This window comes from Mangifera indica, chromosome 12 (genome assembly GCF_011075055.1).
Source record: "Mangifera indica cultivar Alphonso chromosome 12, CATAS_Mindica_2.1, whole genome shotgun sequence".
In the NCBI taxonomy this organism is placed as follows: Eukaryota; Viridiplantae; Streptophyta; class Magnoliopsida; order Sapindales; family Anacardiaceae; genus Mangifera; species Mangifera indica.
The window spans coordinates 10,204,467-10,229,806 of NC_058148.1; the positions used below are offsets into that span (position 1 = coordinate 10,204,467).

A 25,340-nucleotide genomic window follows, 5' to 3' on the forward strand; every position below is an offset into this window, starting at 1 on the left:
ATGGATGATTATTTTCTACTTAAAAAATAAAGAGTAATGTTATATGTGTAATTTTTATACACAAATAATGACATATTATTATAGATTAAACAGTTAAAAATTAAAAATAATACAACACTCAATCATATAATAACACATCATTATTTGTGTGAAAAATTATGCATATAGTATTATCCAAAAATAAATCTTCCATTGAGTTTAATTTGTTACCATAAACACTTTGCAAGAACCTGAATACAAAAATTACCGTGGACTGGTCTGAACCAACTCCAACAGCCCACTGGTTTTGCCGCATTGAACAAATCATGAATATTCTTTTTAGACCTACCAAGATAAAAGTACTCAATTTTCTTTAGTTTGTTTTGGTTTAATATTCTAAATATGCCAACCGAATCGAATTCACAAACAAAATGGTAGTTAGGTTAACAAATTTCATTATTCCATCTAAAACAAGAGGTAACTGCATTAGAAAGTGAATGACATGAACTCGAATCCTATCCCAATTCCAAGTCAGAGGAAACGATATACAAATGAAAAATCAAATTGCCGAAAAGAAGAGCTAATCATGCATAAAACTCAATCTAGCATGTAATGATTAGTCCTCATTTGTGTTTTCAGTATCTAAGATTTTTAGCAACCTCAAAGAAATGAGCTACATTCTCTTCAGGTGTACCTACTTTAATGCCGTGGCCAAGATTTAGAATATGCTTTCCTCTGCCTGCCTTCCTCACCGTATCATTTATCCGATTGCTGATGAATTCTTTGGAACCAAATAGAGCACCAGGATCAACATTTCCTTGCACCGCCACATCTGCTCCCAGACGCCTTCTACCTTCAGCCATGTCAACTGTCCAATCTAAGCTAATGACATCAACACCTGTCAAAGCCAGCCTCTCAAGCAATCCGCCTGATCCACTAGCATAAAGGATCAGAGGGAGATCTGGATGAGTTTGTTTGGCAGCGTTTACAATTTGCCTCAAGTATGGCAGACTAAACTCTTCAAAATCCACTGGGCTAAGCTCTGTCGCCCAGGAATCAAATATTTGAACTGCTTGAGCTCCATTATCAGCTTGGTACTGTACATACTTTGCCATGGAGGTAGCGAATTTCTGAAGCAATGCATGAAGGACCTGAAGGAAAAAAAAGAGTTACTGAAAGTATATTTTACCACATAGCCAACAGTGAAAGCAGGCATGAGAAAGTAATGCGAGCACAAATATGATATGATAGTGAACCTTGCAAACCAATAGGAGAGATAATATTTTGGTACCTTGGGTTCAGAGAAAGCCAGTCGCTTTATTTTGCTGAAGTGCTTTGATGAACCACCTTCAACTACGTATGATGCCAAGGTGAAAGGAGCCCCAACAAAACCCAGAACTGCTGCTTCATTATTAACCTGGCGAATTATAAGTACTGTTGAACTTACAAATAGTGAATGTATAAACAACATTTCATACTCAGGAACCTTTTCACCTCCTATTAAAATATACATAAAGACCAAATTTGCAGATAGAGATAGAATGATAATGACCACAAACATAAAATTGAATGGTACTATAGCATACTGACACTATTTTGATTCAATTAACTTATTGCATTCACTTTCAACTCAGATAAGCCATGATCCCAGCTAATAAACAAAACGAAGGTTAACTTTTCATTTTTAATAATCTACCAAGTTTAATTCAGGTGTTGAATTTATCAAAATTTTCATTCATCTCATTAAACCTTAAAGACATGTAATTAATTCAATTTGGTCCAAAGGCGGGATTAACATTCAAAAATGGTAATGTGGTCAGACCACATCACAAAACAAATGACAATGTTCATAAGACACAACTTAGAGGCATTTTTTATAAGAGGAAGAATCTAAAAAAATAAGAACATATTAATCCAAAAATAAAATAAAATGATGAGCACATAGACAATTGTAATTGGAACTTGAAAGAGTAACAAAAAGTCAAACCTCTTCTCGCAGTATTGTCAACGCTTTCCCAACATAAGGGACTGACTCCTTGGGATCAAATTCTCTCACTTGGTCAACATCAGCAGGTGTGCATACAGGATCAAATATTACAGGACCCTTACCTTTCACAATGTCAAAAGGTATATTCATCCCAGAAAGAGGGGTTAAAATGTCTGAGAATAAAATGACCTGTCACAATAATTAAGAAGAGATACCAGGCAATTAAAACACAAATCTACATTATGTGAAAATTTCCTGTCCAAATAAAAGAACTTGGAAGGCAGATTGTTGACAAGCCCAGACTGCATTAAAGAGGTGATTTACAGATAATATTTCAAAATGTGAGACAACTTTGAACAATGTGCTAGGCACACAATATTACAACGTAGTAAGAATGCATGATAACAAGCTCCAAATGATTAAGAATGGTCTAACCCCATCAGGCTTAAAAACATGCCATGGCTGCAGAGAAATTTCTACTATGAGATCAACATTTTCTGATCGTTCACGAAATGAAGGATACTTCTCGCAGATGATTTGATAACTCTGTCATCAAGGAGAAACAGAGAAACACTTAATAATGATCCAAATTAGGTGCAACACAAACTCATATCCAAGTATCAGAATCAGAGTGAAAAAGAGTTAATCTACAGAAGCAGAATGGGATGCCTGGAAGTATTGTGAAATAAATGAGGAAGATAATTCCCTTAATTTGTATAAAAGCAGCTTCAAAAGTGGTAAAGCAAACAATAAAACAAGAACCAGCAGGAACAAATTTTTTAGGGCATTTCCAGTTTCAAGCACAAGAACCATACCGAATCTAATATGCAAAAAAAGGTCATATTGATCGTATATGCTGCTTATAAATCCAAGTCCGTTCCAACATGTTTATTCCTACACACACCTATGATCATCATTCAGGTGACATAAAGATGATTTTACACTAGTTTTTAAGACCTTATCTGAAAACATTTCAACTGATCTCAATCAAATGCATTCCATTTTCATAAAATTTCTTGTATCTCTTGTTTTAAACAAAAGCAGTACTAAAGTTTTATGTCAAACAAGCCTTAAAATAATAGATTAAAAAAAGAGGACCAAATATGAATTCAGAAGTAAAAAGTTATAATTCATAATAACAGTGAAACAGTTGAAGTATAGACCTACTTTCATGTACCTCCCTGCTTGCCGCATAAGCCATACCGGGGGTCTTTCAACATCCTCTCCTCTCACAGCCTTAAGCAAAAGGGGCTCCGCAACAGATACAGCTTTTGATTCAGCAACAGTCCCTGGATTCCCAATCTTAGTTATCAAAACTTCAAACTCGTCATCTCTTTTAACAATTATAATAATGCTAAATGTATAATCCTTAAACCCTCTGTTTACAATCAACAACAAATCTCCAAAGCAATCGATGAAAAAGGTTTCTTTAACAAGCAGAATTCAATAGTTAATACCAACTTATTCACAATCTAACATAATCAAGCTGAAAAATGAAGCACAAACTTGACGTTAATTTCAATTTGGCTGCAGAGAAATGCAGAAAATAGCAAATTCTCTAACAAAGTGAAATCAATAAATATTAAGTTATTTTATGATCAACACAAACAATCTAGAACTAACATCTCTTTATCACGAATATTTAGTTTCTAAAACAAAAGCGTTGAATAAAATAAAGAACCAAAAATAAGACCACTGTCCATTTGGAGCAAAATTTCTAACAAATCAATCCAATTGTAAAAATACAAATTATACCATAATCAACAAAGCTATTCTTAATGTCTGAAAAAATAAGTTTCAAAAAAGTAAAATAAACTATGAAATAAAAAATTTCTTTCTGCTTGGAAGCGGAGAAAATGTAAGAAAAGAAGCACAAAGGAAAAACCTCCGACGGCACAGCGGACGAATCGGGATCTAGAATTGAAGGAGACAGAAGATTTAGTCGGAGAAATTAAAATGGAAGGTGAAGTGCAAGAGCAAGACATTTTTCAAGTTTGGCGGGATTGATTAAAATTTTTTGGTTTGAAGTAACTCCAGTTCTTAGGCATATGCTGGAAATTTGTGAACAACTTCAACTGATAATTTCTCGAGAGATAGAAAGATAAGGAAAAATGTAATCTTGATTCGTTATTATGTCCACCGTGGCAACTTTGACTTTGACCTACATTACAGAATGTCATCATAAGAGTGCCTTTTAAAATTTTGTACTGTTTCACTAACAATAAACCCTCAAAAATTGAATACTCTGTCATTGCAGTTTATGCTAGATGAAATTGCCACTAGTTCCCATCAGCTCTTGCTGAAATTAAATTTTTTTACTATTCAAGTTTGATAATATCTATTTTTTTCTTAATAAATCATACTAATTTTATACAAACTTATACAATAAGATGTAACTAAATAATATAATTACTTATTTTTTCTTTCAATCTTAATATACCTCAATTAGATGTTACATTAGACTATATAAAACTTGTTTATACAAATAGTATTACTCTTTTATCAGTGTAAACTAATACATAAAAGGATAAAAGTATCATTTTTACTTTAAAAAATTTCAGAAAAACCACTTTCCTTCCTCTTTTTTCCTAGTTTAAACTCCATTTTTCCTCTGCCCACATCAAATTTCCCTCCCTTTCTTGGCCAAAGACCTCCATTTTCTCTCAAAACAATCACTTACCATCCACTTATACCTCCAAAAATTACATATGAAAAATTATCTATAAAAGAAATCTTAGAAGTTAACAAAACTGATGGAACACTAAAATTTATAAAGAGAAAGTTTAAGTTCAAGTGTTTGTCATGCCCGTAAAACCCTAATTTACCTAATGCGACATTTATTTTTGTTAAAACAGAGAGTTTCTATTGATAAAACCCTTTTACTAGCTATTTAAAAGTTGCTAGGTAAATTGACAATAAATTAATGTGCATCTACAATAAGAATTAATTTGTGTAATATAACAAATAGTGAGAACATTTGACTATTAACATAAAAAAATGAGAAAGACATGCCACATTCAACAGTTGAATTGAATAAATTTCATTTTTCTTAGATACTGCCTCAAAAATAAAGAATAGTTCTAAACTGAATTATATAACACAATTAGAAAGGAATACATTCGATTCTTTTACAATCAGCAATGGGATTAAGTGGTAAAAGAGAGACAAGAGACTGAAAATGAATCAGAAGAGGGTATCAATAGTAAGTTTCCTCTTGGGAGGAGTTTTCTCTATAATTTGTTTTTGTCTGTCCATGAAAGTAGATCCTTTGTTGGCAAACAATCTCCTCAGATTTATCACTGAAAGATCATTAAAGTTGGCAACAGCAAGATCAGCCTGGACTAGATCATACCTGCATGTTTTCAAGAATGTGTTTATAAGCAATCCAATGAATCGATTTACAGTTATCTGTGTCTGGAATCGATTGTGTGAATACTCACGCGCGATGAGTACCAATCAGTGCCACAGCCATCATTGTGCAGTTGTGAGCAGCAGTAATCGCTCTAGGATTGTCCTCAAATACCACGCATTTGGATGGTTTTCTATCTAGCTGCGAATTATTGCATCAAGCAAGTTAAAGTTATATCAGAAAACTACATCATGTATATATGAAGATTATAGATGAGATTTTCATGTTAAGAGTAGAAGACTTGTAGAATATTCAAAGTGTTTAACATAGGCAAATTCGTAACCATACACAGAAATACTCAAATAGGTTTTAAGCCAGAAGTGCCGCAGCAGACTGATTGATCAACTCTGGAGTTGAAATATGCATGCAAAAGGCGGAAGTACAACCTCTTGTACAATTCATTCAACACAATGATTTTATTTTCTATTTCTCTCTAATTTCCTTTCTGTTTTCTTTTTAGTGCTACTCATATTATTCTGCTTTCAAGAACTACACAGCATATTTGAAGGTTGAAAGCACGACACTCATAATTTGCACTATGATAATCCAATAAATTCATCAAGTCTTACAAAAGTTGATTGGAAAAAGTATGCATGTGTCATTTAATCAAGTGAGGACCCAAATGCTAAAAAAATTCAAACACAAACGGGAAAATTATGTTAACCATGATCTCAAAGGCAAGTTATTATGTATACCTTAACTGCAGCAGAAAGAAATCTATGAGCTATTGACTCCATGCCATCTTCCTCAGACACTATTGCCTGAAAAACCAAAGCTGTAAGCTGAGAGATGTTTGACCTAAATGAGCATGGAAAATATCCAAAATCTTATACAAACCTTTCATTCAGTCAGGCAAGATTAAATTGACTTACAATCCAGATATCAACATTTCATTCAATCAGGCAACATCACATGGAGTTTCAATCCAGACATCTAAATGAACCTCAAAGCCATCAATCAGGGGATAGATAGAACTTCGGCAACTGCTCTTCTTTATAGTAAGTAGAAAATATGCTTATAACAAAACTATTGTACTCAATTAGCTGAAAATTTAATCTAAAATATGTTTGTTTGCTTCCGAAAAAGCAACCATGAAATCACAATACAGAATGACCGAGAAAAATGAAATATGAAGAGTGACAATCAGATCCATTAGTAAATAAATATATAATGGGTTGGCCATGATATGTTCAAAATGAAAATCCAAATATGGTATTATCATTCTTTGGGCCATGATTATAGAGACATCACAACTCAAATTCATTGATTATCTCCATAAGTGAAGTAAAATGTCTTCCTGAGTTTACCAACCTGGAAATACTTCAAAAGTCCCATCCATTCAAGGGCTTCAACCATTTTTCTCCGGCCAAGACTTGAAACAACAGCACAAGGGATGCGAGCTGTGGAGACCGCATCTAGCCATTCTTGCAAACCTTCTACAGGTTCTCTAACCTGAATGATGAAAACTGTTTGTTTATTTCTCTTAGCATCTAACAAGCAAATATTGCACACACAGAACCAATAGAAGCAAGCTCTTACTCTTAGGAGATTATCATAATATAATTGTGAAAGCCTTAACTTCAATCTATCCAGTTCACTTTCTTCTTTAGCCCAGAGCAACACCTGAATAATATTTGAAATGGTCGAAGACAGATGGTAGTCACAATGCGGAAGATAAATCATCTTTCAAACTAACACAGATAATACAACTGGTTTTCACTATGAATTCTTTATTTTCTCTCCTCCATCTATTATAAGATTTTAAATTTATTAGGAGAAAGAAAAAGGTGAGTAAATTTTTCCCCCAGAAGTACAAGAGACAACCAACCTCAGAGTATAATTCAAATGACATAATAACAAGAATATGTCATTCAAGAAAAGTTAGACAATAGCTTAATTAACCCTATACATTAGTTCAAATCTAATCACACACAAAATCAACTCTTTGGAACCATACCTTTCGGTCACTGGAAATTATATCAAAGATACCCAAATCATAATATGCATGTCAAAGACAGAACTTTATGTCATGATAGTTTGAATGTGGCTATTAAATAACAATCAAAATCCTAAGAACATAAAATCCATACCTTATGCAGTACTTGATCAGCACCTGCAGTAAGCATCAGTCTTTGCACATCGCCATCTTCAGGAACTTCTTTTCCTGCACAAAAATGAATATAACAACATGTACACCAGCAAAACGGCAAAAAAAATTTCATCTTCACCCTCTTCAGACAAAGAATGCAGGAAGAGTTTAACTCTCTCTACTTCAAAAACTAATCCAAAGAACACATTTAGATAAAGAAGATACTTCATTTGAGTCTAAGAATACTTGATAACCAAGGGAAAAGAAATGTGGTCTCCTTTTAACTTCTTTTAAGTCCCAACATTACAAAAATGGAATCAGGTAACAATCCTAGATCAGTCAAGCTAAATAGCCGCGGTTTCCCCATTTCCTCAAGATAGACACAGAATTAACAAGCTAGAAACAATAATGACACATCAAAGAAGCTACAAGGTATAACCTATGAGGAAATATGCATTCAGGAAAAACTAAAGAGAATAAACTGAAAGAGATAAAGGCTAAACACCTTCTTCAGACGCAAGCTGCTTCCACGCATTCAACTTCAAAGCTTGAGTGTCGGCCTGAACATGTTATATATGCAGTTATATGGAAGAAACAAGACAAACCACCAATAGAACAGGATTTCGGAGCATGGCTTATAATTTTCAACTAATATCAAATGCGACAGATACACATCTTATGTTTCCCATTTGACTTGTAAGGTCATTAAACTTCCCACCAAAAAATGAAAGAAAGAAAATCCACCAAACATAATATAAATCCTTTCAAAACATAAGCAAAGATAAAGAATTTACCACCACGTCCCAGGAGAAAACGAGCCCATATGCTTCATCCGGCTTCATAGCATACCGTATCCGTTTCAGAAAACCATCCTGCAATCTCTCATTCAGAAAATCCTATTCACAAAAGGCAACATTTAAGAGTGTCAATATACAAAACTCTATTAACCAAAACATATTAACCAGTAAACATAAACAATAAATTAATAATTCAAACTAATTATGCAACACTTTTAAAAAGTATGAACAGAACTGACTACTAACCACATCAACTTTTAGAGGTCCATCTTGTCTAAAAGTCTCAAAACCTTCACCATATTCAGCTCCAATAGCCTTAACAGAAACCAAATATATAAAAAAAAAAAAATGAAAAATAGAAGCAAGAGCAAAATAAACCCAGAAATGAATTAATACCTCTTGCATGAAAACCCTGCTGGGTGCATCAAAAGATCCATTTTCACCAAACCCAAATGCCTTTATGAGCAATAGAGGCTTAAATTTCTGAGAATCATGCTGAAACAACAATATTAAATCTCAATAAATATGCAAACTTTGTCATTAAAAAAAAAAAAAAGGATTGAGTAACATACCGAAAATTTGAACGTGGTAGGGAAAAGAGGGTGAGATTTTTTCGAGGTGAAGGCAGGTTTAAAAGTACGTAACAACGAAGTGCTTCTGATACTGCTATACGCGCAGTCCATCAGAGAGGATAACAGCATTTGGGAAGAAGAGGTAGGCTTTTATTATTTATTTAATTTGGGAGACGTTTCTATTCTTTAAAGATCAAATTACACTTGCTTCCCCAAGGTTTGGCCCAATAACACTTTTCTACCCCTAATTGGCATAATAATTTTTTCACCCAAAATCAAAACCTATCTTAAAAAACTATAAGTGTTAGAGCAAAATAATAATTATATCATTTAACAATTTAAAAAATTAAAAATAAATTTTTTTTATAGATCAAACTCAAATATTTTAAATATGATAATTTAATCCTTAAAATGTTTAAAAACTCACAAATCAATACTTAAAATATTTTGAAAATAACACTCCTTCACAAATTTTCATATTCACTTCATATCTATAAAATACTTTATAACCCCAAAAATTAATAATAAAATATTTATATCATTAATTTGTTGTGTTGTGTTCAGTTTTTTAGAGGTATAATTATTATTTTATAAACTATCAAAAGAATTATTGAAATTTTAGTAATTAAAAACCCTAATTTTTTTTGAAATTCTAAAAGAACCCTAAATTTTCATATTCAATATATTTTGAAATTTTTGATTATGCTTTTAATAGTTTGTAATATAATTTTTAAATATATTTTAAATATTTAAAGGGGTTATCTAGATATTTAAAAGGTTTTTATGTAATTTAAATATTTAAATATTTATTTTTATATTTTTTATTAATTTAAGATTATATGATAATTTTAAAAATAAATAAATAAGTGTAAATAATTATTTCACTTTCTAGATTTTTGTTCATATTAATAAAGTGTAAGGTTAGGTGGGTGATGTTATTTATAGGGTTGGATTCGAACCGAGTCAGCTCGGGCTCGGCTAGGCTCGGTTTGAGCCCGAAATGAGCCGGGCTCTGCTCGGCTCGATCAAGCTCGAGCTGGCTCGGCTTTGCAGGGCAGATTTTTTTAAAAATTTTTTATACAGAACGACGTCGTTTTGATCCATATATATACACAAAACGATGTCGTTTTGATATGAAAAACGAGTCGAACCGAGCCAAAAACGAGCTGAACTCGAACCCCTAAATAAAGCGAGCCGAGCCCGAGCTGGCTGCGAGCCGAGCTCGGCTCGAATCTAGCCCTAGTTATTTATGTAAATGAAAAAGGTTTTAGAGCACACTTTGAGTGGGTAAAGGTGATTTACTTTTCTTTAAAACTTTGGCCAAAGGAATATTTTTCATCCAAAGTATGTTGTTATCTTCAGTTTTTCTCTATTAACTTTGAAAATATCATTTATTCACTTATAAACTATTAAAGTTAACGAAACTCTAATCTTTTAAAATTTTATTTCTTTTCCCTCCTAAACTTTGAAAACTAACTATTTTCTCCCTAAGTCAAGTTTAAAAAAATAACATCCCCTAAGGTTTAGTTTTCAATCCTTCACACCAAATTTGACGTTATCGCCAACAACGAAGTTTCTTCAAAGTATCACCATGCTCTGACAGTCTTTCTCTCCTCATTTGGAATGACAAGCGACACTAATCTAATCTTGAAAGACGGAGAGCTTTGTTGGGAGATGAAGCTCTTCGTCTTCCCAGACGTCTTCTTCTGAGAAGACGAAGAGCTTTCATCTTTTGATGAGGCTCTCCGTCTTTCTAGGCTAAATTCGCATCAATCGATATTCTAGAAGAGGGGAGAGAGACCATTGGAGCATGGTGATGATTTTGGAGAAGCTTTGTAGTCAGCGATGACACAAGATTTAGAGCCAGGATTGAAAACTAAACCCTAAGAGAGAAAATGTGATTTTTTAAATTTTGATCAAAGAAAAAATAGTTAGTTTTTAGGATTTTGAAAGAAAAAAGAGATTAAATTTTGATTTATTCTTAATATTTTAAATAAAATGATAATTTTACACTTAAAATTATTAATTTTTATTGTTTATGAGTGGATAAACGATGACACTACAATTGCGTGCCTTTTAAGTTTGAAAAATAAGTTATTTATAGCCTCAGACTTAATATAAATAAGTAAGGCAAAAGAACTTTGCCCACCTGAACTTCGCCGACAGTACGATTGCGTGCCTTTAAGTCTGAAAAATAAGTTTGTCCAGTGATCTGTCAACTCTAGCATCCGTAAACATTACAATTTGCATACAAATATCGATTACTGCAACTCATTTTCATAAAGTTAATACTTTAAACTAGTTTAAATATTAGTTATAATGATGTTGTTTTATTATTTTTCTTTTTTTTTTTCACTTATTTAAATTTTTTCTTTTTCCCGTTGACCTTCCTTAATTGCTCCGCCTCCAACACATTCAGAGGTGTCAACAGCCATGCCTACTGGCACAACCTAATTGATACATAAATAAAAAATAACATATAATATTAATCATAATATATTAAAGTAAATGTTCAATATAAACATCGTAAGAAAAATTTTATGAGGATAAATAAAAGTGAAAGCAAATTTCTTTTTCTTATGCATTATTATAAAAATATCCTATTTTATAGCTTTCCCTTTGACTCTCCTGGATTCTCCCGCTTTTTTATTTTTTTATTAAGATAAATACGTAAAAATAATCATATGTTATTAAATAATTAAATATTATTTTATTTTTAATTTAAAATTATTTAATTATATAATAATATATTATTATTTATTTAAAAATATTTACCTTGCAATAGAAATGGATTAAACATATTTTGAATCAGTTTTCTTTTGAAACAGTGTTGACAGTTGTAATTAAATTCCAAATTACTAATCTAGATTATGAAATTCCTTGATTTTATAAATTATTGGCTCATGAACTTTCACATAAAAGTGAAAATAAGAAGTATATAAATGGTTGAAATTTATAAAGCAAAAAGACTTATTCCCACCTAAGGTATAATGTAATTTCAAACTTATATGGCCAATTTAAAAAATATAATAGTTTATACTATTTTTCTTCTTTAATTTAAAAAATTAATAATTTTTTTCTAAAATTAAATTTTAAAAAATAATATTTTCCTCTCCACCAAGAGTTTCAAATTTTGTCAACAATTTTTCGATGAACGACAATGGCTCTCTCCTCTTTTTGACAATGTCTCTTCTTCTAATGTTTTCTCTTTAAATGTCACCTATCAAAATGAGAAAGCTTCTGACAGAGAAAAAACGTAGGAGGGAGAGAGAATGGTTGTTCGCCATAGAAATTTAAAACACTAGGTAAAAGAAAATTTTTATTTTTCAAAACTTGATTTTAAAAACACATTATTAATTTTTAAAATAAAGAAAAGAAATTATATAAACTTTTTTAAATATTATTATTAAATAATAATTTTATCTTTAATTCTAACTAAAAATTTTAATAGAAATTGACTCATGAATCGAATACTAAGTTTTTAAAAGTTGATGAGTATTCCCTAGATGGAAATAAATCTTTTGGCCAATATATAATTTGTACATGCTAGATGAAAAGAGGATTAAATCTTTGACTAGCAAAAAGATAAGGACAAAAAAAGTCATTCTAAAATCAAAAGTAACATGGCATAAAGACTTAAAAGGGTTCGTTTGGTCTGGATAATATTTTATTACTAAAATAGAAAGATTATCTTGAAAATAGATTACTTAAAAGATTACTGGTTATAAATTATTATTATGTTTAATAAAATTTGTTAGATATAAATAATTATTGTGTTCGATTAAAGGTAATAAAATATTACTAGTAAATTATTTTACTTAAATGTCTTTAAATATAATTATTTTTAAATATTTTTTATATTGTTTGTCATATTAATTAAAAATAAATTTATTTTTATCTCAAAAAATTAATAAATAATAATATAATTATAATAAACTCAAAATTACCTTAATAATTTTTAAATACCTAAAGTAAAAATGATAATCAAATTATCATTTATATTATCTACCACGTCAGCATTGATAATAAAATATTACTGTAATTTTTTATTATTGACAAACCAAACAGAAGAATAAAAGGTAGATTACCAAGGTAATCTTAAAAACCCCCTGTCTAAAGCCCCTTAATGTAATGTGATTTGGCATTCCCATTTACGGTTATTTATCCAAAAACATGAATACTGATGCTGCTGACACAAACAAGCCTTAACAAGATTAGGAGACTATCCATGGAAAAAATGAATTTGAAGCAAGTTACTGAAGATAAATGAGCACTGAAAACGATGCCAACTTTTCTTTTGGCAATTACACTGATAAAGGTGAAATCTATTACTGCAAGCAATCTTCTTTTAACAACCAAGAGGATCAGGAAACACTAGGCTAATCTATGCGGAGGAACAATACAAAACATGGACAAAACAGATCCTCCAATTTACAATAAATATTTAATTTCGCTTGAATGGATCCTAAATTCCTACCACTACTATACAATAGCCAACAAAAGACTTGCCTTTACCTTTGCCAACAGAGGGAACCCTTGAGCAAAAGCATTAACCTCATTCAGAATCAGAGCTCTCAAAAATCCATGATTCAACAGTTTCTCTGTTTCATCAAGGGATGTTCCAGTAATTAGTTATTAACATGGCATTCAGTTATGTGGATTTGCAAGGTCAACTGGCTTTAAATCTTTCAAGAATATGAACAATTTAAAGTCAGATATGAAAAATGCACAGGGTGAAAAAAACATATCACTCATAAGTGTTTAAGCTTTTGAATCTTAAGCCATGCGAATATGTTAGTACTCATAGAACTGTAAGCAAGAGACAAACAGGAAATCACATGTAGGCTAAGGGAAAATCATGGAATTTGCCAGCAAATGTAAATGTTTATGAAACTCAAACAAAGGTACAAACCTCATCAACATCCCAACCGTGGCAGAATCTGCTTCATCATCCACCTTAAGAAACAAGCATCTCGTTATTTCACTACAAGAAATGTTAAATTGGAAAGGAAAAAATGCAAAATTTCTCATCCAGCAGACAATAGAGATATAAGAAAATTGGTTTAGTTGGAACATAGAGAAGAGCAAAGAACTAAACACTCAACCTGTTAAAAAATCAAGAACTATAAAGACAGAGGGAAACTCAATAATGGCAATATCAAAGAAAGGTGTAAAACAAGAAATATATATATATATATATATCCACATGTGTAAAGATGAAGCTTGAGAGAACAAGACATGCATGATATAAACATCAATACAACAGCAATCTAGAATATATGGCAATGATGTTTTTAACTCATAATTCACATCTCCAAAACCCAGATTTCCAATTACCATTAGCATATTGTTAACCTCTTCAACCATAGCCCTCAAATTAGCTGCAATCACCTTTTGAGCTTGAGTGACATACGGTCGTTTCTCCTTTAAAGAAAAAATCAAAAGCCTATGAGTACAATAAAATAGAAAGACAAAGTACTAAGTATTAGCACATGACGATTGGCTCAAACCCAAAAGAATTTTCTTTTAACTGTTACCTCCATGGACATACTCTTCCAAGCCTCAAACCCTTTTCGATCAATATCAATCCAGTTTCCGTTCTCGTACATCTTGACAAAGCTTTCCCTAAACAACCCACAAATACAACATAAATTTGTTCATTCCAAAATGTCAAATAATAATTCATAAATAAATGTTTGCGCGCGCACGCACACACACAACACATTCTAACTATATTCTAACTATCTAAAGAAATCTAATAAATGAACTTAACGAATTAGAGAACTTACATGAAGAACCGGAAAGGCGATCGAACTTGGTGATCGCCAGAGCCCCGTTTCAAAACAGCTGGTTTCTCACAAACGCCCCTGAATCTTTTAACTTCCTTCTTCCTTTCACACTCGTGCATATCAGCCAATGCAATCGGAACCAAAACTTCACAACTCTGGCTGCAACATATCAAAAAACAATCGCACCAAAAAAAATCTATAACTAAGAATAAACTCGATTTTAAGCATTGTGTCAATGGGGTATTTAGAGTAAAGAGTGTTTTACCACTTTTGAAAAGCGCTACCATCAGGAGCTCGAGGCAATGCGCGGACTCTTTTGCGGGTCCTTGCTGGGTTCACCATTTATGGAGATACTTTTGAAGCCATGGATCTTTTTAACTTGTGCTTAAAAAGGGTTTTAATTTATTAACGAGAATAAGAAGAAGATGAGGTTGGCCATTTTCTTGCTAACTTGCGCTTGTTATTTAAGACTAATTATTCTTTAAATATGTTTAAATATAAAAAATTCGAATATAATTGTATTAGAACATACAAATGTAATATTCTATAATTATTTAATTATAAGTATCAATTATTTTTACGATTTTAAATATAAATTCATTTAACAATGAAATTAACTATGGTTTGAGGAGAATTTTATATTTATATATATATATATTAAAGTAGTCAAATTGAGAATTAAAAATTTAATTTTTTATATCGTGTATTGAATATTGTATCATATATTAAGTTTTTTCAAAAATAAAATAATAAAAAATATAATTAACATATCATCATTTTAAAAAATATTACAAATATTATCAAAAATTTAAAATTTTTTACATACATTTTCATAATATTATCATTTTCTTTAAAAAACATATTGATGATAATATATATTATATGATATAATACATTTATTGTATTAAATTAATTCAATTTATCTCATAAAACGTATCATTTTGAATATATATTATCTCATATTATAAAGTACATATTGTGTATAATAAAATATTGATAATTACGATATATAAAATTATATTTATTCTAATTAATTTTTTCTATAATTATCAAATAAAACAGTTAAAATTGTCAAAAACTTTTGTTTATATTCTTAATTTTTAATGGTTTTAGTAATTATTATTTTCCATAATAACAAGTCAGGGTCATTAAATCTACCTTACATTACGTATTCTCTCATAAGTTAACTAGAAAATGATAATGCTAATATGCGCCGTAACATTTGTTTCGCGCGTGACAATTGATATTATGAATATAATTTAATGATGAAAAAAGTTTCTGGCGGTAACGCAAAAGTGGGTAAAGTGAATGGCGCACAATCAATTAAAATAATGAAAAACCGTGACAGACAAACCAGAGGCTGCCACGTATAAAGGCCGAGCAACCGGCGAGAGCATCCTCTTTTTCTTTAATGTCGAAAATGCCCGTAAAGTGACAGGTTGCGTGTTTTGATGGGTTTACAGTCGTAGTCAGTTGTCCTTTAGAGGGTATTTTTTGGTAATTTAAAGAGTGAGATTGAGTGACGTAAAGCTAATTTCATTTTCTTTACTAAAACAGGAAAATAATAAATTGGCAGGAGAAGTAATCAAGGTAATTGAAGCGACGGGAAGTTCTATCGGATTGAATTGATTTCACAGCTCATAGGTCAGCTATGCAAAGACAATATTGCCCACGAAAATTTATAATTTTACAAGAGATTTATATAACTTAGCCATCTTTTTGCGCATGAAATACATATGTTGCTATTGCCCCGAAGTTGATCGTGAAATGCACATGTTATTACAAAAAAATTTATAATTTTACAACAATTTTATATTAATTTTTTGCTATGTTACTTCTTTTGTAGATGCTTATAAAATATTCTCTAAAAAAAATATCGATTGAGGATTTTGTTACTGGGGATGTTCAGTGGTTGCCTCCTGTTGATGAGACTTGAAAGTTAAATGTCAACATTGTTGTGTTGAGAGTAACTAATATTGCAGAAGTCGGGGAAGTTTTCAAACCTGTAAGCTCTAATTATCTTAGGAAATTCATCACGAATTTGAAAACTTATTCAGTAATAGAATCTAAATTATGGGCTATTAAACTAGGACTTGAAGTAGTTAAAAAGCATGAAGCCTTAAATGTTCAAATTGAATCTGACTCTAAAGTGGTGATTCATCTAGTGTATTCTACACATTAGATTAAAGATTCTTTAATTAAACTTCTCAACGACATCAATAATATATCCTATGGGGATCAGCAAATGAGGTTTATATATGTGTTTCAGAAAGCAAATAAAGTTAATGTTTAGATGTTTAAATTTGTTTTAGAATCATCTAATGAATTGATATACTATCAAGATACACTAACGGAGTTATAAATGATCATTTTAGCAGAAAGTATTGAAACTTCATACTTAGATTAATGATTATTTTTTTGTGTTTTCGGATATTTAAAAAAAAAATCATTCAGCACTTGTAGTGATCCATCATCCAATGAATAGTAAATTATTATTTACCACACAAAGTTGGGCAAACAATAAGTTATTCAACTATTGAATTCTTGGACTAACAATACTCACCCAAACACAATTCCGTTAGAGAAAAAAGATTGAAACTAGAATAGTAAAAAAAAAAAAAAAAAAAAAAAGTAAAATTAAAAGTAGAAGAGTAATAAAATATTTTCTTCCCAAAACATTTGAACAGAGTTCATCTATATATGTCATTGGATCACATTAAAGAAAGTGTGATTCAATCAAATCTAGTTGGGCAAACAATTAAGGAATTTTAAGATTTTGTTTTTAAAATTATCATAACAGTTAATTATAATAGTTTTCAACAGCATCGGTTTACAGACCAAATAAACCCCTGGGAATACACCCAAATCACAACATATAATTAAACGTGGCTGAAAAGCTGAGGAAGAAGACAATCTTTCCTCTCACCACTAAAATACACACAATACATTAAAATACAAACCAAACCATAAAGCTGTGATCGACCAAGATCACACAACATCATATAGAAAATCACCCTTAATCACAACTTTTTTTAAAATTATAGTGTATTATATAGCATTTAGAGGCTGCATTTTTTTCTTACTTTGCTTTGTTAATGGAAGGGAAATATGGATGAACCCAAACTTCCTTCTTTGTGCAAAAAACTGCTTTTGCTGATCATCACAATCATTTATGTCAGGTTTCTTTGGAAAGGTTAGATCCTCTCGCAATTCCTGAAGCATTTGACTCAAAGCCACTTTTTGTCTCTCGTTATGGCCTTCAGTTTGCCTTCTTACTACACATTCTTCCGCCTGATGGACCTGCTGCTTCCTGCTGAGTATGTCCCGCATTGAAACTGTTGGCCTTAGAACTGGCTTTTCTTCGTCAATTGCAAAGTTTGGCTTGTTCACTACATTCAATGGAGAAGAACCTTGTTGATACTCACATGGTCTGAACATATTGAGCCTGTGAGGACTGTACATTATTCCTTCTCCCTTCTTGTCATAATCCGGTTCCCATCTTCGAAGTGCCTCCCCGGCTGCGAGTTGCTTTCTGTTTGCGATTTCAACTCGGCTGAATGCCTCTTCCAAGACTTGTTTAGAGTGTTTAACTTCTGCGGCTGCATCCTCCATCATCTTCAGGATAGAAAATTTAGAAATGTTAGCTTCATCAAGCTGCGACATGGTATGTAACACTTTCTTTTTATGCAGGGGAGATTGGCGGGGATCTTCATAGGGTGGAGTAAATTTCTCAGGCTCTGGAAGTAAAAATCCTGAAGTGTTGTCACCGCCCGATAGAGCTTTAATTTCTGCAAAAGCGAGTGCTTCTGCAGCCTTAGCGGCTTCCTCCATCTTTTTAGCGGCAATCCACCTCATTTCAGCTGTCTTAATGCAAGCTTTGCTTTGCTCATTCGCCGACATCGCTCTTGAAACTTCAGCCAGTATCTTAAACTGCTCCCCTTGTGAATTCATTTGAGAACTCTCCTTTGAAACATTGGTAGTTTTCTTAACCTCTGCAGAAAACTTTGAAGTAAGCCTCTCCCGAGTCTTTTCGAGCAACATTTTCTCTTTCTTCATTCTCTTATTGAGAGATTCAACAGAATTTTGAATCATCCCGAGATCAGTTATTGTTCTACCAAGGTTTAATTTCGCTTGCTTCAACTCCATCAAGATTAAATCAGGAGAAGAAACAGGACAAGGGCTTGAATTTCTGCAATGTTCTTTACTAATTTCCTTAATAGCCGGAGGGGAAAATTGTTCATCCGGGGTCACCAGACATTTCATTGCTTCTTTCTGTAGCTGCAGCTTCAACTCTTCAACAATCTTCTTTGTTGTTCCAAGTTCTTCCAGGACATCAAGAGTCTCCAATTCTTTCACAATCAGATCCTTCTCCAACTCTGCCGCTTGCTCCTCCACTTTCTTTATATCAAATTCCTCCACACCTTGCTGCTTAATTATCACACTCCATTCAGTTAGATAACTTGACAAGAATTTGATGAATCGAGATTTGGGTCTCCATTTGTCACAGTCAAATAGAGTAAAAAAAGAAAAAGAACATATCTAAACTACTGTTCAAACATGTGGCAGATGCAAAAATACTCAAAATGTGAGTCATGTGACAAGTACATAACATTACATATCTCAATTCAACAATCCCTCATGTTATATATTATAATAGTGCTCGTTTTATTCCTCTAGTCGTCTTTCATATTTAAAACAATTAATAAAGACAGTCGTCTTTCCCCTCACAAATGAGACGACAAGTCGTTTTAATCGTTTATGTCTTTATGAAGCCACATAAGACAATCAACGTTTTCGTACAGTGAACAACATCTTCTGCATCAATTATGAATTTTTCCAATGCACATTTAAACAAGAGTTTAACTTTAACGAACTCAAACCAAAAGCAGATTAGCAAATAAACTGTAAAGTGAAAATTTTGTTAATACAATTACTTACAAATGCTTCTCCGAGCTTATAAAGCGGTGGCCAGGACTCGCTACCACCGAACCGGGTGACAGCCTCTCTAACGGAGCCGAACGGCAGCGAAGTGTCAATCTCAGCTCTTAAACCCACTTTCCTTATCGTTCCAGCAGCACCCACTTCGGAAGCAAAGACGAAACTGTCAGCTCCAGAGTCGGGTCTGACTTCCCGGATCCCGGGCGTCCCTGGAACGGGTTCGCATGCTGCAAAGTCGAAAGCTCTCTCAGCCATTCACAGTGAGAAAAAGTTTAAACGTCTGTTGAGCTTGAGGAGAGAAATGTTCAAGTGAAATTGCTTTTAAAGAGTGTTGTATTTAGCTTTACCACTTTAGAAAGGGAGGGACATGATTAAAAGTGAGTGTCTGGACCTTCTCCGTTATGATAGTGTTTTCAGGAGGGAGAAAAGGTGGCAGAGTGAGCTTTTTAATTTTTATTCGCTTTTTATTTGTGATTGTGTGGGCGGGTGTAGGGGATGATGCTGCTGTGGCAAATGATAGGCGGATGAAGTGGTGGAGGTCAAAGTCAACAAGAGTTTTGCCAATTGTATGTTTACACGTGGCGGATGTATGTGAGATTGGGTTTTGTTTATATGGTTGACTGGTCCACTGATTTTGGCCGTTGATTACGGTTTTATGTAAAGGTTTTGGGAACGGCAGTTGCGGTTGTGCTTGACTTTAGTGAAAGTTAGAACGTCAAATCATGCCCTAAACGACGACGTATAACTCATTTGTAACTCATCTTTAACCCCTGCATGTGTGTGTGCGTGTGTGTGTGTGTGTGTGGGTATAGAGGTTATAGGCTCGGCGGCTTGTCTTGTACTTGTTAACAGCTAAAATGACTTGTATTTAGTCTTGTATTTGTTTTCAGATAAGCTTCTTCTTATCTGAATCATCACGAATGACTTCTATAGTACCCTATTATGAACGGCTAACTACAATAATAATGACTAAAAATGCATCTCTTCTCTATCAATTGTTTGTTCTAGCAAATTAAGAAGATTATGTTGTTAATGTGATTATTATGTCTAAAGTTCAACTAGAAAATAAGTAAATCTAGATAATCACATTTAAATAAAAAATAATCATATTCTATTATTTGGATATAACTTCCTCTGTTCGTCCTATAAAACAAAAGAGAGAATCAGAAATTTTTTTTATTATCAGGTTAAACCATATTAAAAATCACTTTTGCAATATTCTCTTTATGTTTATCATAGTTTATACCATAATGAATATTATGAATTAGTAACGAAATCTTCAATATTATTATCATAATTTATATTACACAAAACTCTTGAATTACGTCAATCAATCGGTGATAAAAAATTCTTACCAACAATACATTGTTTGGAATGGCAATAATGAGTATGGATGATTACTGGCTTGCAATTTCATTACCAAATTTCATTATATCAATAATCTAGTTGTTCTCAAAGTCAAATTAACAAAACAATTACATGCTTCTTGATGAAAGCACAAAGGCAAAATTTACCTTGATGAAATTGGGGTACATGTGCACCAAATCAAATTCCTTTGTCTCATCATTATTTCTAGTCATAATTAGAACACTAATTAACATTTTCTCCTAACTTTATAATTCTAGTAAGAGTAAATTACGTTTTTCCACTCAAGGTTTGACCTATAAACACTTTTCTATATTTAATTGATATAAATAATATTTTCCCACTTAAATTTAAACTTTGTTAAAAAAACTATTGGTATAAAGATAAAATACTCATTTTACTATATAATGATTTAAAAAATTAAAAAAAATAACTTATTTACATATCAAATTCATATTTTAAACATAATAATTTAATATTTGAAAATGTTTGAAACTCACAAATCAATTATTGAAATCTTTTGAAAACCCTAACTGTAGTGTCACTCCTTCATAAATTACCTTATTCACTCCTATATATTTTGAAAATATTATTATAAACTAATAGTTTGTAATATAACATTTACACATTTAATTTGTTAAGATTTGTTTAGTTTTTAAACCTACTAAAGAGAGGATAGTGAATTAATAAAAATTTCAAAAGCACCCTTAATTTTTTTTTTGAAATTGTAAAACCCCTAAAATTACATATTAAACCTATATATTATGAAAATTCTATTATGACCCCAATAGTTTGTATATGAAATTAGCATCCCTAATTTGTTGTTTTATGTGCAGTTCTTTAGGGGTGTAATTATTATTTTTGAAATTACTAAAAGGGTATATTGAAATTTTAAAATATTCAAAGCACTCCAACTTTATTTTGAATTTTCGAGAACCCCTACAAATTTTATTAACACCCTTAACATTTTTAAAAATTGTAATCCACCTCAAAATATATAATTATACGTTATTGACACTATTATTTATATTTCTACTAATATAATTATTACTTTATTTGTCATCATTCTTGACTTACAATTAAAAAGAGAGGAATAAGAAGATGAAGGTGAAAGGAAAGAAAAATAAGTTGATTCTCACGTAATTTAAATATTTAAAGAGTTTATTTTTAAATTTATTTAATTTGGGGTTATATGATAACTTTAAAAATGAAATAGTAATGATAAAATGGTAATTTCATTTTCTAACGTTTTTATCATTAATAAAGTTTGATTCTAAGTGTAAAAGTATTATTTATGTCGACTAAGGCCAAAAAAAAATGTTTTTAAATCAAACCTCGAGTGGGAAAATGTAATTTGCTCTTATAGTTACTTGACCAAAATATCTTAGTTGTCAATCAACCTCACTAATCCCAGCTAATCTTTGATATGATTTTTGTATCATTCATTTCTACTGAAAATGGAATTATATCTTATAAATGATAATGATTTATTATTATGATTTTCAACCACCATGTCTCAATTATAAAGCTATAGATCTAATCATAAATTGAAGGGGACCCTTTATTTCCTTCTTACATTTATATTGTGATTTTGATATCTACACTACTCTAAAATTGTAGGAGTAAGTATGAGTAGTGTTTAGGCTGGATACAAATAGAGCATATTTAAGTTTGGTAATGAGTTTAGTTTAAACGAATTTGAAATAAACTCAATTTAATCAAAGTCGAGTTTGAATTTGAGTATGAAAGTTAAATATGTTTTCAAGTTAAAGATTGAATTTTAAACTTGTTTAACTCGTTAAATTTGTAAACCTAAATTTTCAATATGAATCGAATAAAAATATGTTATTTTGGCCAGTATATATAAAAAAACATATGCATATTTCCTTTTTAGGGTATCCGTCTAAGGAAATGTGTTACAATTACACTGTACTTGCCATGACTCGCTCATTCCCCCAACATTAAATGACAATTTCATCTTGGAACTATTTGTCACAATTTTAACAACTGTAATTAAGTACGACCACTCTTTTACCGTATCGATACCACAATAACATCTGCAATCACTCTTTTACCATATAGACATCAGAATGACATTCATTAGATCTCATAATTATGTATTTTACTTGAACAATTACATGTGCAATCTTATTGGCTCTAATTCACCCATGAGTGATTGACCTGGCTTATGTTTAAATTACATTAATTTATCAAACTGTCCATGACAGTTATTAAAAGTTAGCAATAGTTGAAACTTCAAAATTTAAAGGTTCCCAACTACAACATACTATAGCTATTCATTTGTCACGCAAGGAAGACAAAAGCCAAAAACCAAAACTCTTTTCCCTCCTCTCTGGCTTCTCTATATTAGTATTACAGAACAAAATTCACAGAAAAGAATACAATACATAAAAGTGCAAACAATGTTGTAGAAAAGATACAAGCATCGGTTTCATCATCAAAACGCATAGAACCTGCAATTGGGTACCCGTAATTTTTTGTTGATCCTGATTAATATATATCTAACAAATCTTAACTTCCATTAGTATAAATTATATTGGACCTGGTTTACCCATGATTGGTTGATCCGACCTAAGCTCAATATTGTATTAATTTACCAAACTGTATATTAATTTATTAAACTTTCTACGATAGTTATTAGAAATTAATAGGAGTTGAAACTTTAAAATTTAAAGGTTCCCAACTACGACATACTCTAGTTATTCATTTGTTACGCAAGAAAGACAAAAACTAAAAACCAAAACTCTTCTTCCTCCTCTCTGCCTTTTGTATATTGGTATTATAGAACAAAATTCACATAAAAGAATTTTAGACATGGCCTCTAAGTTTTCAAATCCAACCACATTAATAATCTCATATACTTTTTTGTGGCGTGCTAATTCTATCACCATCATGATTTATAAACAACACTATCAAATATCGACATGTAAATAAATATCTTGTAATTAAAAGTATAATAATCTAAAATTTATTCTTTATTTATGTTGTTTTATTAAAAAAACATTTTAAAATTTTTTTATTATTATCGTTAAAATCAATGTAATTAATCTCACATAAAAATTAAAAATTTTCCTAGTAGAGGCGAGGCGACAAGCTTTCATAAAATCCGCAATCAGACATGGTCACCTCGTAATGTTCAATTGAATCTAGGGTTTGCAATTTCAACTCGTAGTACCACATAATAAATAAGTAAGCACATAATTTAATGCTATTTCATGCATTAAATTCGCTTCTGGTCTTTTTTTAAATTTAAAGTAGTGGGGTCTTGACTTAGCCATCCACTTTTGTTTTGCATATGAGTTTGGTTCATTTTGAAGCACAAAATTCAATTTTAGGGTTTGGTCGAGTCTAGGGCTGGATTCGAGCCGAGCCAGCTCGAGCTCGAGCTCGGCTCGGCTTGGTTCGAATCCAGCCCGAAACGAGCCGGGCTCAGCTCGGCTCGATCGAGCTCGAGCCGAGCCCGAGCTGGCTCGGGTTGACTCGGAATATTTTTTTAAAAATTTTTTTATACAAAACGGCGTCGTTTTGATCCATATATATATACAAAACGGTGTCGTTTTGATATAATAAACGAGCCGAGCCGTTACCGAGCCGAGCTGAAAACGAGCCGAACTCGAGCCGAGTTGAATTCGGCTCGAGTCGAGCTCGAGCCGAACTCGAGCTGACCCTTAAAAAGCCGAGCCGAGCCCGAGCTGGCTGCGAGCCGAGCTCGGCTCGGCTCGAATCCAGCCCTAGTCGAGTCCAAACAATAAAGAACAATATTTCTGTGTCAAGCTTTGACATTTCAATCATCTATTGTGTGTTTTAAGCAAGGTAGTTTTCTCTTTTTTTTTTTTTTAATTTTAATAATGAAGAATTTTATTTGAATTAGATTTTTTTTAAGATTAAATTAATTATATTAAATAAGATAAACTCTAAATCTATCATTAAATCAGATAAATTAACAATTTGATCTTGATATATCATAAAAAAGAAAACAAAGTAGTTAGTTAGATTTAAATCGAAATCCATTAGTTGGGAGTTAGTTTTATTACTCTGAACATCTTATGAAAAATTATATTATTAAATAATAAAATAAAATATATTCGTGATAATAATAAGCAATGAAAGGTTAAAATTAATTCCATTTCTGCATGGTTTTAATAAGCATCACAATTTCAAAAAGCAAAATAAAGTTGTGTATGGTATTTTATAGGTAATACTTAATTTCCAATGTGAAATGAAAACATACATTCTTGTAAAATGTATACATCAGGGTCCATTAATTTTTAATTTCACCATAAAAATTAAACTACTTTTCATGCCCCACAATAAGCTCTCATTTATTATGCCTATTTCTTCACTTTCTCAACTGTTTTTCATATTTCACTCATAGGCGCCTCTAATTCACCTTT

The 25,340-nt window shown here is 31.6% G+C and overlaps 4 protein-coding genes across 6 annotated transcripts; all 4 read right to left on the bottom strand.

Moving 5' to 3' along the window:
- Positions 1-417: 417 nt before the first annotated feature.
- LOC123192622 (uroporphyrinogen decarboxylase) lies at positions 418-4,068 on the bottom strand. The gene is made up of 6 exons (XM_044605246.1): positions 3,852-4,068; positions 3,134-3,255; positions 2,402-2,512; positions 1,967-2,155; positions 1,271-1,396; positions 418-1,130 (listed from the first exon to the last, which is right to left on the bottom strand). The coding sequence occupies exons 1-6, from the start codon at positions 3,949-3,951 to the stop codon at positions 615-617; spliced, it is 1,164 nt and encodes a 387-aa protein (XP_044461181.1). The 5' UTR covers positions 3,952-4,068; the 3' UTR covers positions 418-614.
- Positions 4,069-5,034: 966 nt separating this feature from the next.
- LOC123192623 lies at positions 5,035-8,994 on the bottom strand. Of its 2 annotated transcripts, none has more exons than XM_044605247.1 (11): positions 8,834-8,994; positions 8,658-8,756; positions 8,508-8,576; positions 8,259-8,360; positions 7,970-8,024; positions 7,466-7,539; positions 6,915-6,998; positions 6,687-6,827; positions 6,071-6,136; positions 5,407-5,516; positions 5,035-5,318 (listed from the first exon to the last, which is right to left on the bottom strand). In XM_044605247.1, the coding sequence occupies exons 1-11, from the start codon at positions 8,960-8,962 to the stop codon at positions 5,150-5,152; spliced, it is 1,098 nt and encodes a 365-aa protein (XP_044461182.1). In that variant the 5' UTR covers positions 8,963-8,994; the 3' UTR covers positions 5,035-5,149. The 2 variants fall into 2 exon arrangements, with proteins under 2 accessions (XP_044461182.1, XP_044461183.1); XM_044605248.1 differs by having other exon boundaries at positions 8,658-8,744; positions 8,834-8,991.
- Positions 8,995-13,137: 4,143 nt separating this feature from the next.
- Positions 13,138-15,047, bottom strand: LOC123192497 (high mobility group B protein 7). 2 transcript variants are annotated; one of them, XM_044605080.1, is made up of 6 exons: positions 14,888-15,047; positions 14,623-14,781; positions 14,371-14,458; positions 14,225-14,257; positions 13,746-13,789; positions 13,138-13,434 (listed from the first exon to the last, which is right to left on the bottom strand). In XM_044605080.1, exons 1-6 carry the CDS (start codon positions 14,962-14,964, stop codon positions 13,389-13,391), a joined length of 447 nt encoding a protein of 148 aa, XP_044461015.1. In that variant the 5' UTR covers positions 14,965-15,047; the 3' UTR covers positions 13,138-13,388. The 2 variants fall into 2 exon arrangements, with proteins under 2 accessions (XP_044461015.1, XP_044461014.1); XM_044605079.1 differs by having other exon boundaries at positions 14,171-14,257.
- A 2,431-nt stretch (positions 15,048-17,478) lies between these two features.
- Positions 17,479-19,866, bottom strand: LOC123192439 (WEB family protein At2g40480). Its single transcript, XM_044604991.1, has 2 exons — positions 19,561-19,866; positions 17,479-19,047 (listed from the first exon to the last, which is right to left on the bottom strand). Exons 1-2 carry the CDS (start codon positions 19,813-19,815, stop codon positions 17,671-17,673), a joined length of 1,632 nt encoding a protein of 543 aa, XP_044460926.1. The 5' UTR covers positions 19,816-19,866; the 3' UTR covers positions 17,479-17,670.
- Between the last annotated feature and the right edge of the window lie 5,474 nt (positions 19,867-25,340).